The sequence below is a fragment of the Saccopteryx bilineata genome, chromosome 2, assembly GCF_036850765.1.
Source record: "Saccopteryx bilineata isolate mSacBil1 chromosome 2, mSacBil1_pri_phased_curated, whole genome shotgun sequence".
NCBI classification, from domain to species: domain Eukaryota; kingdom Metazoa; phylum Chordata; class Mammalia; order Chiroptera; family Emballonuridae; genus Saccopteryx; species Saccopteryx bilineata.
The window spans coordinates 174,830,864-174,842,871 of record NC_089491.1 but is presented as its reverse complement, the minus strand read 5'-3'; the positions used below and the strand labels follow the sequence as shown (position 1 = coordinate 174,842,871).

The window sequence follows — 12,008 nt, the reverse complement described above, 5'->3', positions numbered from 1 at the left end:
AATTTTCTCTTGAGGACACTTTGGTTGTTTCCATGTCTTGGCCACTGTGAATAATGCTGCAAAGAACATGGGTTGCATGTATCATTATGTACTAATGTTTTTGAGTTTTGGAAGTAGATACCCAGTAGGGGGATTGCTGTGTCATATGGTAATTCTTAATTTTTTGAGGAACCACCATACTTTCTTCCATAATGGTTGTACTCATTTACATTCCCACCATCAGTGGATGAGGATTCCTTTTTCTCCACAGCCTCTCCAACACTTGTTATTACCTGTCTTGCTGATAATAGCCAATCTAACAGGTGTGAGGTGGTATCTCATTGTAGTTTTGATTTGTGTTTTTCTAATAGCTAATGAAGATGAGCATCTTTTCATATATTTATTTGTTGTTTCTATGTCTTCATGAAAGAAGTGTCTATTCAGATCCTCTCCTCATTTTTTAATTGGATAGTTTGTTGCTGAGCTTTATGAGTTCTTTATATATTTGGATATTAACCCCTTATTGGAGCTGTTTGCAAATATCATCTTTCATTTATTTGGCTGCCTTTTTGTTTTGTTGTCAGTTTCTTTTGATGTGCAGATTTTTAGTTTGACATAGTCCCATTCATTTATTTTTGCCTGTACTTCCCTTGTCTTTGGGGTCAAATTCATTAAATGTTTTCTACAGCAAAGGTTCATAAGTTTAGTACCTATCTTTTCTTCTATGTAATTTATTGTTTCAGATCTTATAGTTAGGTCTTTGATCCACTCTGAATTAATTTTTGTGCAGGGGGACAAACTGTATCCAGTTTAATTCTTTTGCATGTGGCTTTCCAATTTTCCCAGCACCATTTATTTATTTATTTATTTATTTGTATTTTTCTGAAGTTGGAAACGGGGAGGCAGTCAGACAGACTCCTGCATGTGCCCGACCGGGATCCACCCAGCACGCTCACCAGGGGGCGATGCTCTGCCCATCTGGGACATTGCTCTGTTGCAACCAGAGCCATTCTAGCGCCTGAGGCAGAGGCCATGGAACCATCCTCAGCGCCCAGGCCAACTTTGCTCCAATGGAGCCTTGGCTGTGAGAGGGGAAGTGAGAAACAGAGAGGAAGGAGAGGGGGAGGGGTGGAGAAGCAGATGGGTGCTTCTCCTGTGTGCCCTGGCCGGGAATTGAAGCCGGGACTCCTGCATGCCAGGCTGACACTCTACCACTGAGCCAACCGGCCAGGGCCCAGCACCATTTATTAAAGAGGCTTTCTTTTCTCTATTATGTGTTTTTGGCTTTTTTGTCAAAAATTATTTGCCATATTCATGAGGTTTTATTTCTGGGCTCTCAATTCTGTTCCATTGGTCTGCGTGTCTGTTTTTCTGCCAATACCATGCTGTTTTGATTATTATATACCTTTATAGTATAATTTGAAGTCAGGTAGTGTGATACTTCAAGCTTTATTCTTTTTTCTCAGGACTGCTCTGGCTATTGAGGGTCTTTTTGTGTTACACCCTTCTGTTAGATTGATCCTTTTATTGTTATGTATTCTTTGTTTCTTGTTATAGTCATTATAGTTTTTGTTTTAGAGCCTATTTTTTTTTGTTTGTTTGTTTGTTTTGACAGAGAGAGGGACAGATAGGGACAGATAGGAAGGGAGAGAGATGAGAAGCATCAATTCTTCGTTGCAGCACCTTCGTTGTTCATTGATTACTTTCTCATATGTGTCTTGACTGGGGGGAGTGGGGGGCTCCAGCAGACCGAGTGACCCCTTGCTCAAGCCAGCAACCTTGGGTTCAAGCTGGTGAGCTTTTGCTCAAACCGGATGAGCCCGCACTCAAGCTGGTGACCTCGGGGTCTTGAACCTGGGTCCTCTGTGTCCCAGTCTGATGCTCTATCCACTGTGCCATCGGCTGGTCAGGTGAGCCTATTTTGTGTGACAAAAGGATTGTTACTTCATTTTTTTTTCATTTCCATTTGCATGAAATACTTTTTCCATCCCTTCCCTTTCAGTCTGTGTGCTTTCAATCTGAAGTGGGTGTCCTGTAGGCAGCATATCTATGGATTTAGTTTTCTTGTCCATTCAGCCACCCTTTGTCTTTTTATTGGAGCACTTAATCTATTTACATTTATGTAGTTATTGCCATTTTATTATTCATATTTCTGATATTTTCTTATAGAAATCCCTTTAGTATTTCTTATAACTCTAATTGGGTGGTGATGAACATCTACAGCTTTTTCTTGTCTAGGACTTGGAATCTTGGTTGAATGTTGGACTCAGTGCTATAGCTTCTAATCTGGTCACTGGCGTTCTCACAAAGGTGATCTTTACACTGCTGTTAACTCTGTGTCTCTGTAGGGGGAAGGCCTGGAGCTTCCTAGTCTACCACTTTGCTGATATCACTCTCTCTCTTTTCTGCTCTTATTTTAAAAATAAATTTCTTAAATGACATACAGTATACACACAGATAACTGCACAAATCATAATGGCATAGGCTGATGAGTTTTTAGAAGTGACGTGTTTGCCTCCTCAGTAGGGAAACAGAACATTACCAGCACCTCAGAACCGTACTTTCCCCTCCCTTTCACTGCCTTGACTTTTTCATTTCAAAAGTAACTACTGTCCTAACTTCTGACATCTAGCCTCATAGATTTTTTTTTCTGTTTTTTAACATTATATACATGAAATTGTATAGTTTGAGCTTTATAAAAATTGATTGAAGTATTAAGTACATAGAGGCATGTAGACAAGGGCATATATCTTAGGCCCTGGCTGGTTGGCTCAGTGGTAGAGTGCCGGCCTGGCTCCCGGCCAGGGCACACAGGAGAAGTGCCCATCTGCTTCTCCACCCTTCCCCCTCTCCTTTCTCTCTATTTCTCTATCTCTCTCTTTCCCTCCCAAAGCCAAGGCTCCATTGGAGCAAAATTAACTCTGGTGCTGAGGATGGCTCCATGGCCTTTGCCTCAGGTGCTAGAATGGCTCCGGTCAGAGCAATGGCCCAGAAGGGCAGAGCGTCTCCCCCTGGTGGGCATACCGAGTGGATCCTGGTTGGGTGCTTGCAGGAGTCTGTCTCTCTGCCACCCAGATTCTCACTTCAGAAAAAAAAAAAGGGCACATATCTTAGACACATCCACATTAACCAGCATCTAAATCAAGACAAAACATTACCAGTATTCTAGAAGTCTCAATTGTGTCCCTTGCAGTTACTGCCAACCCCTCCCCTTCTCATCACCACCAAGGAAAACCACTTTTAACAACATAGATTAGTTTTGACTATTTTATACTTTTTGGGATAAAAGTTTTGTGTCTGGTTTTCATTCAGCGTGTTTATGAGATTCACTCATGTTGCATGTGGCATTTTCATTGCCGTACAGTTTTCTATTGCACAAGTGTCCCACAGTTTTTTCCCATTCAGACTTTAAGACTTGAGACTTTTGTAGCTTTGGGGCTGCTGTTAACATTCTTGTACATGTGTTTGTGAGTGTGTGTGTGTGTGTGTGTGTTTTTGTGTGACAGAGAGAGACAGAGAGAGAGACAGTTTGGGACAGACAGGAATGGAGAGAGATGAGAAGCATCAAGTCCTCATTGTGGCACCTTAGTTCATTGATTGTTTTCTCAAATGTGCCTTGATTGGGTGGCTACAGCAGACCAAGTGACCCCTTGCTCAAGCCAGCGACCTTGGCCCAAGCTGGTGAGCCTTGCTCAAACCAGATGAGCCTGTGCTCAAGCTGGTAACCTTGGGGTCTCGAACCTGGGTCTTCTGTGTCCCACTCCGATGGTCCATCCACTCTGCCACCGCCTGGTCAGGCTTTACATGTGTTTTGGTCACATACATACTTGGTTATATAGGGAATTACTGGGTCAAGTCAGAGGATAACAAACTCTTAGTTTTAGCAGTGTCTTCAGTTTCTGGTGTGGTGTACTAATCACTCCCGCACCACTGTGTATCAGCACACCAATTGTTCCATAGCCTCCAAAGCACTTAGCATTGGCAATCTTTCTAATTTTTTTCAAAGCTCATTTCCGACTTTTTTCAACTTGTTATTGTAGTAAAATATACATAATGAAATTTACCATCTTGACCATTTAAAGGTATATGGTTCAGTGGTGTTAGATACATTGATTATGTTGTGCAAGCCTCACCATTATGTTTCTATAACTCTTCTTATAAAATTGGAACTATCATTAAACAGATGAGATCGGGCGCATTCAGGGTGGTATGGCCGTAGACAACTATCATTAAACAATCACTCCCCACTTCCCTAATCAGCCTCTGGCAACTCCTAGACCATTTTTTTCCCTTCTTTTCCAAGTGAGAGAGGGTGGATAGAGAGACAGACTCCCAAATTCCCCCCCACTGGGGCTGATGCTCTGCCCATCTCAGGCCATGCTCATAACCAAGCTACTTTTATTTTTTTATTTTTTCAAGTATAACCAAGCTACTTTTAGTGCCTGAGGCAGAAGCTCCATGGAGCCATTCTCAGCACCTGCGGCCAATACACTTGAGTCAATCCTGGGATGAGAAAGAGAGAGAAAGAGGAGGGGAGGGGGAAGAGGAGAGGGAAGGGTAGAGAAGCAGATGGTTGCTTCTCCCATGTGCCCTGACTGGGAATCCAACCCTGAACATCTACATGCTGGGCTGACTTGACATTCTACTACTGAGCCATTGGCCAGGGCCCTTTTTTTTTTTTTTAAGATTTTATTTATTGATTTTAGAGAGGATAGAGAGAGAGAGAGAGAAAAGGAGGAGAGGGTTGAGGAGCAGGAAGCATCAACTCATGTGCCTTGACTGGGCAGGCTTAGGGTTTTGAACCGACGACCTCAGCATTCCAGGTCGACGCTTTATCCACTGCGCCACCACAGGTCAGACACCAGTCCACTTTCTGTCTGATTTTGACAACTCTATGTACCTCATATAAATTGAATCATACATATTTGTCCTTTTGTGATAGGCTATTTTACTTAGTGTAAGGTTCTCAATCCATGTTGTAGCATAAGCTCATATCTTTTTAACCTACTCATTTTCTTTCCAATGTATATGAGAAATTTCATAGTATGATTTTCATTTTCAGGTTGTCTTTATCAAAATGTAGTCAACTCATTCCTTCATTTTTAATTATTGTACCAGTATCCATATTATGAGAGAGAAGTTCTTCCAAGTGAAAAAGCTCTGGGTTTCTGTAATACTCATGGCTTGAAAGTGAAACAACCTGCCAGAGGCTCTGAAACAGACAGTCTCACACTCTCCTGTGGTTAGATGCAGGAACAGCCCCAGCTGGGAGATTCCCTGTTGTCCTGTCCCACAACCTTTGTCCGTGCCCTTTTTTTTTTTTTTGTATTTTTCTGAAGTTGGAAACGGGGAGGCAGTCAGACAGACTCCCGCATGCGCCCGACCGGGATCCACCCGGCATGCCCACCAGGGGGCGATGCTCTGCCCATCTGGGGCGTCGCTCTGTTGCGACCAGAGCCATTCTAACGCCTGAGGCAGAGGCCGTAGAGCCATCCTCAGCGCCTGGGCCAACTTTATTCCAATGGATCCTTGGCTGTGGGAGGGGAAGAGAGAGACAGAGAGGAAGGAGAGGGGGAGGGGTGGAGAAGCAGATGGGCGCTTCTCCTGTGTGCCCTGGCCGGGAATCGAACCTGGGACTTCTGCACGCCAGGCCGACGCTCTACCACTGAGCCAACCGGCCAGGGCCTTTGTCGGTGCTTTTTAAGTTTTCTTCTTCCTGCCATTTGAGGGGACACTGCATTGTGCCACAGCAGACTGCTTTTTCTGTGACGTGTGTTGTGTTCGCAGGGGAAGTTCTGGCATGGAGGGCAGAGAAGGTGGAGGTGTCCACAAAGATTCTATGGTAATTGCCATTAAAAAAGAAGATGAGGGCCCTGGCCGGTTGGCTCAGTGGTAGAGCGTCGGCCTGGCCTGCAGGAGTCCCGGGTTAGATTCCCGGCCAGGGCACACAGGAGAAGCACCCATCTGCTTCTCCACCCCTCCCCCTCTCCTTCCTCTCTGTCTCTCTCTTCCCCTCCGGCAGCCGAGGCTCCGTTGGAGCAAAGATGGCCCGGGCGCTGGGGATGGCTCCTTGGCCTCTGCCCCAGGCACTTAGAGTGGCTCTGGTCGCATCAGAGCGACGCCCCAGATGGGCAGAGCATCGCCCCCTGGTGGGCAGAGCGTCGCCCCTGGTGGGTGTGCCGGGTGGATCCCGGTCGGGCGCATGCGGGAGTCTGTCTGACTGTCTCTCCCCGTTTCCAGCTTCAGAAAAATACAAAAAAAAAAAAAAAGAAAAAAGAAAAAAAGAAGATGAGGGCCTGACCTGGGGTGGCGCAGTGGATAAAGCGTTGACCTGGAATGCTGAGGTTGCCAGTTCAAAACCCTGGGCTTGCCTGGTCAAGGCACATATAGGAGTTGATGCTTCCTGCTCCTTCCCCTTTCTCTCTCTCTCTTCCCTCTAAAATGAATATTCAAATTTAAAAAAATAAATTTTATTAATACAACATAGAAAATGAAATTGTTTAACTCCTCATGTCATTAAAAATATTACTTGAAATTTTAGATCTTCTGTTTTAGCTTCTCAGGACCTAGAAGGCATGATGGATAGAGGATTGCCAAATGCTGTTTACTAGGAGTCTAGATCTTTAAGTCAGACAGAAGAAAGGAAGGGGAAAAGTGGCTGGTAGAAGTTATCCCCCCTTTCTTCCCTTATTAGTTGCCTCTTGAAGTGGATTTAACTAAAGCAAAGAGACAAGATTTTGAACCATCTGTGGAACAAGCGAGATACAGCAGCTGCTGCCAGAACATGGCTCTGGGACCCACAGAACCACAGGAGGTGACCTCCCCTTGCAGACCAGGTCACTCAGATGATCCCCACATGGTGACATTGAGGGATAAGGATAGCAGCTCCCGGTACGGGGCCTACCTCCTCCATTCCTTTCCTCTGTCTTCTCTTGTCTCAGAAATCTCCCTTTCTACCTCCAGGCCAGCAGATTGGTTTGTGTGCTCCCTTAGGAACTGGGCACTTATGCAGTGAACTCAGGAACTCACTCCCACCTTGCTGCTCTTCTGCTGCAGGAGCCTGGCACCCTCTGCTGTGGAGAGTGATGCTACCTACCAGCGGAAACTCCGGCAGAAACAGTTGCAGCAGCAGTTCCGGGAGCAAATGGAGAAACAGCAGCAAGCTCAACAATCTGCTCCATCTGTTGAAAAGAAGAATCAGGGTTTGTGAGAAGGAGGGGAGTCGAGGGTTCAGGGAGGTATACCTACCCAGGAAAGGTTTGTTGACTGAGGGACCTGATCCTCTGCCAGAAGTGTGGTTAGCTCCAAACTGGAGGTCAGACTTCCCTCAAGATACACATGCAATAGAGGAGTCCAAAAAATTAAGAGAGTGAAATCCTGCTGTAAATTTCCCCATTTCTAAAGATACTAATCTTCTGGGGAGGAATAAAGGAAATGGACCTGACAAAATCTGGAACTAGAAATTTCTTTTTTTTTTTTTTTTCATTTTTTTTTTTTTTTTTCATTTTTTCTGAAGCTGGAAACAGGGAGAGACAGTCAGACAGACTCCCGCATGCGCCCGACCGGGATCCACCCGGCACGCCCACCAGGGGCGACGCTCTGCCCACCAGGGGGCGATGCTCTGCCCATCCTGGGCGTCACCATGTTGCGACCAGAGCCACTCTAGCGCCTGAGGCAGAGGCCACAGAGCCATCCCCAGCGCCCGGGCCATCTTTGCTCCAATGGAGCCTTGGCTGCGGGAGGGGAAGAGAGAGACAGAGAGGAAAGCGCGGCGGAGGGGTGGAGAAGCAAATGGGCGCTTCTCCTGTGTGCCCTGGCCGGGAATCGAACCCGGGTCCTCCGCACGCTAGGCCGACGCTCTACCGCTGAGCCAACCGGCCAGGGCCTGGAACTAGAAATTTCATGTTACAGAACTTTTTTTTTTTTTTTTTACTTCAGTTATGCAGAAAAACTTGCTGCTTCTGCATTATAAACCCTTTCTCAGCCACTCTAAGGCAAATTTGAGTTTGAAAGTAACGGGTTTTTTTGGCAACTACTTACCTTCAAACTTGAGGTAATTTCAGAGTCCAGATTCAGTGGGAGTAGTATATAGAAGTTATTTTTTCCATATCAGTTGGATTTTTGCCTAGCTTCTCCCTAAGAATTATGAAGTTCATAGAGGACTTGCTTACATTAATATGCCTCTCAGGGCCTGACCAGGCAGTGGAGCAGTGGATAGAGCGTCGGACTGGGATGCAGAAGACCCAGGTTCGAGACCGGAGGTCGCCAGCTTGAGCGCGGGCTCATCCGGTTTGAGCAAAAATTCACCAGCTTGGACCTAAGGTCACTGGCTCGAGCAAGGGGTTACTCGGTCTGCTGAAGGCCCATGGTCAAGGCACGTATGGGAGGGCAATCAATGAGCAATTAAGGTGTTGCAATGCGCAACAAAAAACTAATGATTGATGCTTCTCATCTTTCCAGTTCCTGTCTGTCTGTCCCTGTCTATCCCTTACTCTGACTCTCTGTCTCTAAAAAAAAACACACAAAAAACGCCTCTCAGCACTGAGGCTGATATTAATGTAGGGAGAAAAACCCAACTTACTGTGCTGGGGATGTTCTTAATAAAAAATTTATTCTAGATCTTTAACTTCCAAGCCGTTGCAGAAGTCTTTGGGGTTGAGGGGTAGAGGAGTGTCCTCTAGGCCTTTCCCCTATCCTTATTCCACCAGTCACTGTTTATGTTGGTTTTTCTTTTTCTCCTTTTTTAAGATTTTACTTATTGGTATTAGAGGAGAGAGAGGAGGGGAGAGCAAGAAGTATCAACTCGTAGTTGCTTCACTTTAGTTGTTCATTGGCTGCTTGGCATATGTGCCTTGACCTGGCAAACCCAGGGTTTTGAACCAGCAACCTCAGCTTTTCAGATCAATGCTCTATCCACTGCGCCACCACAGACCAGGCTATATTGGTTTTTCTATACTGAATTCTATATTGAACTGCTCTAGACTTTCTTTATTGAAACAAGGGCTATGTCTTTAATTTTTTAAAAATTTTCATTTTATTGATTTTAGAGAGCAAGGGGGAAAAGAGAGAGGCAGGAACATTGATCTATTCCTGTATGTGTCCTGACCAGGGATTGACTCAGCAACTTTCGCTCTTCTGGAAGATGCTTTAACCAACTGAGCTATCCAGCCAGGGCAACAAGGGCTATAGCTTTAAAAGCTAGCCCAGATGTCTTCTAATAACTCTTCTATTTTTGCCACTAAAGGAGAAATAAATGGTTTCCTCCTAATTGGGTAGGAAGAAAAAATATTTTAAATCTTTTATAGATCTATAGGTAGGATTGGGACTCGGGAATCTTGAATTCTGCTACTGGCTGTGCTATCAACCAGTGTAACCCCAGGAAGCTTTGCACTTCTGAGGCTGCGCCATCTAATGAAGTACTGCTGTGGTCTCTCTGTGTGTGACTGTAGCAGAGCCAGTGGCACTTGTGAAGCACAGCGCTCCCATCGCTACTGGTGCAGGACCACTCTCGGAGAAAGACTTCCCTGCAGGTCGGTAGGAGCTAAAAGAATGCTAAGTATTAATCAGGAAATGTCTATGAAATGCTGGAAGTTTCTGTGCTGGATCCCTTTGGTAGTTACAAATGCACTTTAAAAGAGTCATAAAAATCTTTTGTTGTATAGGCCCATGGAGTTTTAGGAAAAAGGAAGAATGGACTGATGGCATTTCTGACTAGTAGCACAGATTCAGCTCCTCTATTGTTCTAACCTAAGAGAAGCTTCAGTGTACTTTTGGGGGTTGGGGACAGAGAAATTAAAAAACTACCATAGGGCACTTAAAGCATGGGATGTCTTATGAAACACTTCCTTGTTTGTTGATGTTACATTTTCCTGTGCTTTGTCCTTGCAGACAGTTTTGAAATGTGGGTTATGGCTCCAGATGCAGGGGACAGTGTTGTTCAACCCTTGTCTAGACCAGAACCACACTGGGCTGCTGCCACACCAGTACTGCAGAACCAGATGGTGACCCCACAGAGTGTTTGCCACCAGAATCCACAAGCAAAACGTGAACCTTGGCATCTCCAAACTTCCACCGTCAACCAGCACATAGCAGGTAGTAGTGTTGTAGGAACAAAAATTTGAAGGGAGAACCTAGTTTAATTCTGTAAGTTTGAAGGGAGGAACGATATTCCATTTTGAAAGGCTGATGGAAGCAGGATAGAGAGATAGTAGTGCAGTAAACAGATGACTGGCTTGAGAGCCAGAGCATGTCCTTTGGGGTCCTGATTAAGCCCTAACAGTTGTGGGAAGCTTGAGCATGACTGCATCAGGAGTGCTTCCTGTGAAAAGTGGGCCATCATGATTACTGCAAATTGGGCTTAAGAGAAGGGTGCTTTCCTCATAACAATGTTCATTCTTAGATTTTTAGTTTAAATTAGGATCATTAATATAATTCAGAAATTACAGTACTAGCTATGTTTACAATCATGGCAGCTATATTTTAATAACTTTTCTTATTAGGAAACTGCGATTCCTACAGGAAGGGTGAGGACACGAAGAAAAGGAAATTAGATCCATCTTAACAGAGGCTCAGGTCACATCACTGGACTGTCATAGAGGGTTTAGAAAACTACATTTTGGCCATGAAATTGTTCATTATTCCTAGGGAATAAGCTTTATTCTCAAGGACTTACCTTCACTCTGAACTTTTCCAGCAGACTTGACTATTGGAGCCTACTACATTAAGACGAGCAGTTTCACACTGTGGTACGCTTTAGGGGGATGTACATACCTTTTCTTAGGCTCTTGAGCCTTTTTTATTCCAAACTATTATGTTCATAAATATAGAACTTTTAGGAATCACCAGTGGCTTCAAGTAATATAAATCATACTACCAAGCACCAACTTTTAACAACTGCCTACTAAATTATCAAGTGATCTGTCTTTTTTCATGTTAGGTCAGCGAGTTCTAGTGTTGCCCACACGAGTGCTGTGCACCATGCTCAGAACAGAGCCAGGGCGATGTTTTACTACTATGCGGCAGTCTAGGCGGTCACCTTCATCTGTGATAATCTCATTTAATTAAAGAAACAATGATCTAAAGCCAAATAAAAGGCATTTCAAAAGTGCAAAATAAATCCTTTACTTTGTAACAAAAAATATAAGTAGCTGTTTATATTTTCCCATCTCAGATGTGTGACACAACCCACCTTAACATGAATTTTTCCAGCTTGCTTAGATGGTTCACAATTCTTTCCCCCAAATAGTGAGTTCACAAGTGAACTTTATTTAAAAAAATTTTTTTCCATTGAGAGGAGAGGAGCATTAACTTGTTGTTCTACTTAGTTGTGCACTCAAATTGCTTCTCGAACGACCCTGGGTGGGGATCCAATCTGTGACCTCAGTGTACTGGGTTGACACTTATCCACTAAGACCCCTGGCCAGGGCCAAAAGTTTACTTTTTTTTTTTTTTTAACAGAGAGAGTCAGAGAGAGAGGGATAGACAGGGACAGACAGGAACGGAGAGATGAGAAGCATCAATCATTAGTTTTTCGTTGTGCATTGCGACACCTTAGTTCATTGATTGCTTTCTCATATGTGCCTTGACCACGAGCCTTCAGCAGACAAAATAACCCCTTGCTTGAGCCAGCGACCTTGGGTCCAAGCCGGTGAGCTTTTGCTCAAACCAGATGAGCCTGCGCTCAAGCTGGCGACCTCAGGGTCTCGAACCTGGGTCCTCAGCATCCCAGTCCGATGCTCTATCCACTGAGCAACCGCCTGGTCAGGCCAAAAGTTTACTTTTTAAGGTGCATTTTGGGCTGTACCTTTTCTTTTTTTTTTTGTATTTTTCAGAAGCTGGAAACGGGGAGAGACAGTCAGACAGACTCCCACATGCGCCCGACTGGGATCCACCCGGCACGCCCACCAGGGGGCGATGTTCTGCCCCTCCGGGGCGTCGCTCTGCCGTGACCAGAGCCACTCTAGCGCCTGGAGCAGAGGCCAAGGCGCCATACCCAGCGCCCGGGCCATCCTTGCTCCAATGGAGCCTTG

At 44.9% G+C, this 12,008-nt stretch overlaps 1 protein-coding gene across 12 annotated transcripts in view; it reads left to right on the top strand.

Moving 5' to 3' along the window:
- Positions 1-12,008, top strand: part of RAD52 (RAD52 homolog, DNA repair protein) — a 53,769-nt gene that overhangs the window by 20,198 nt on the left and 21,563 nt on the right. For 10 of the 12 annotated variants that reach the window (XM_066258671.1, XM_066258681.1, XM_066258673.1 and 7 more), the window contains 4 exons: positions 6,674-6,870; positions 7,036-7,181; positions 9,429-9,509; positions 9,868-10,071. In XM_066258671.1, the coding sequence (XP_066114768.1) occupies positions 6,674-6,870; positions 7,036-7,181; positions 9,429-9,509; positions 9,868-10,071 (628 nt within the window). Of the gene's footprint in view, positions 1-6,673; positions 6,871-7,035; positions 7,182-9,428; positions 9,510-9,867; positions 10,072-10,478; positions 11,775-12,008 lie in introns of those variants that run through there. The other 2 variants (XM_066258676.1, XM_066258675.1) reach the window with 2 other exon arrangements.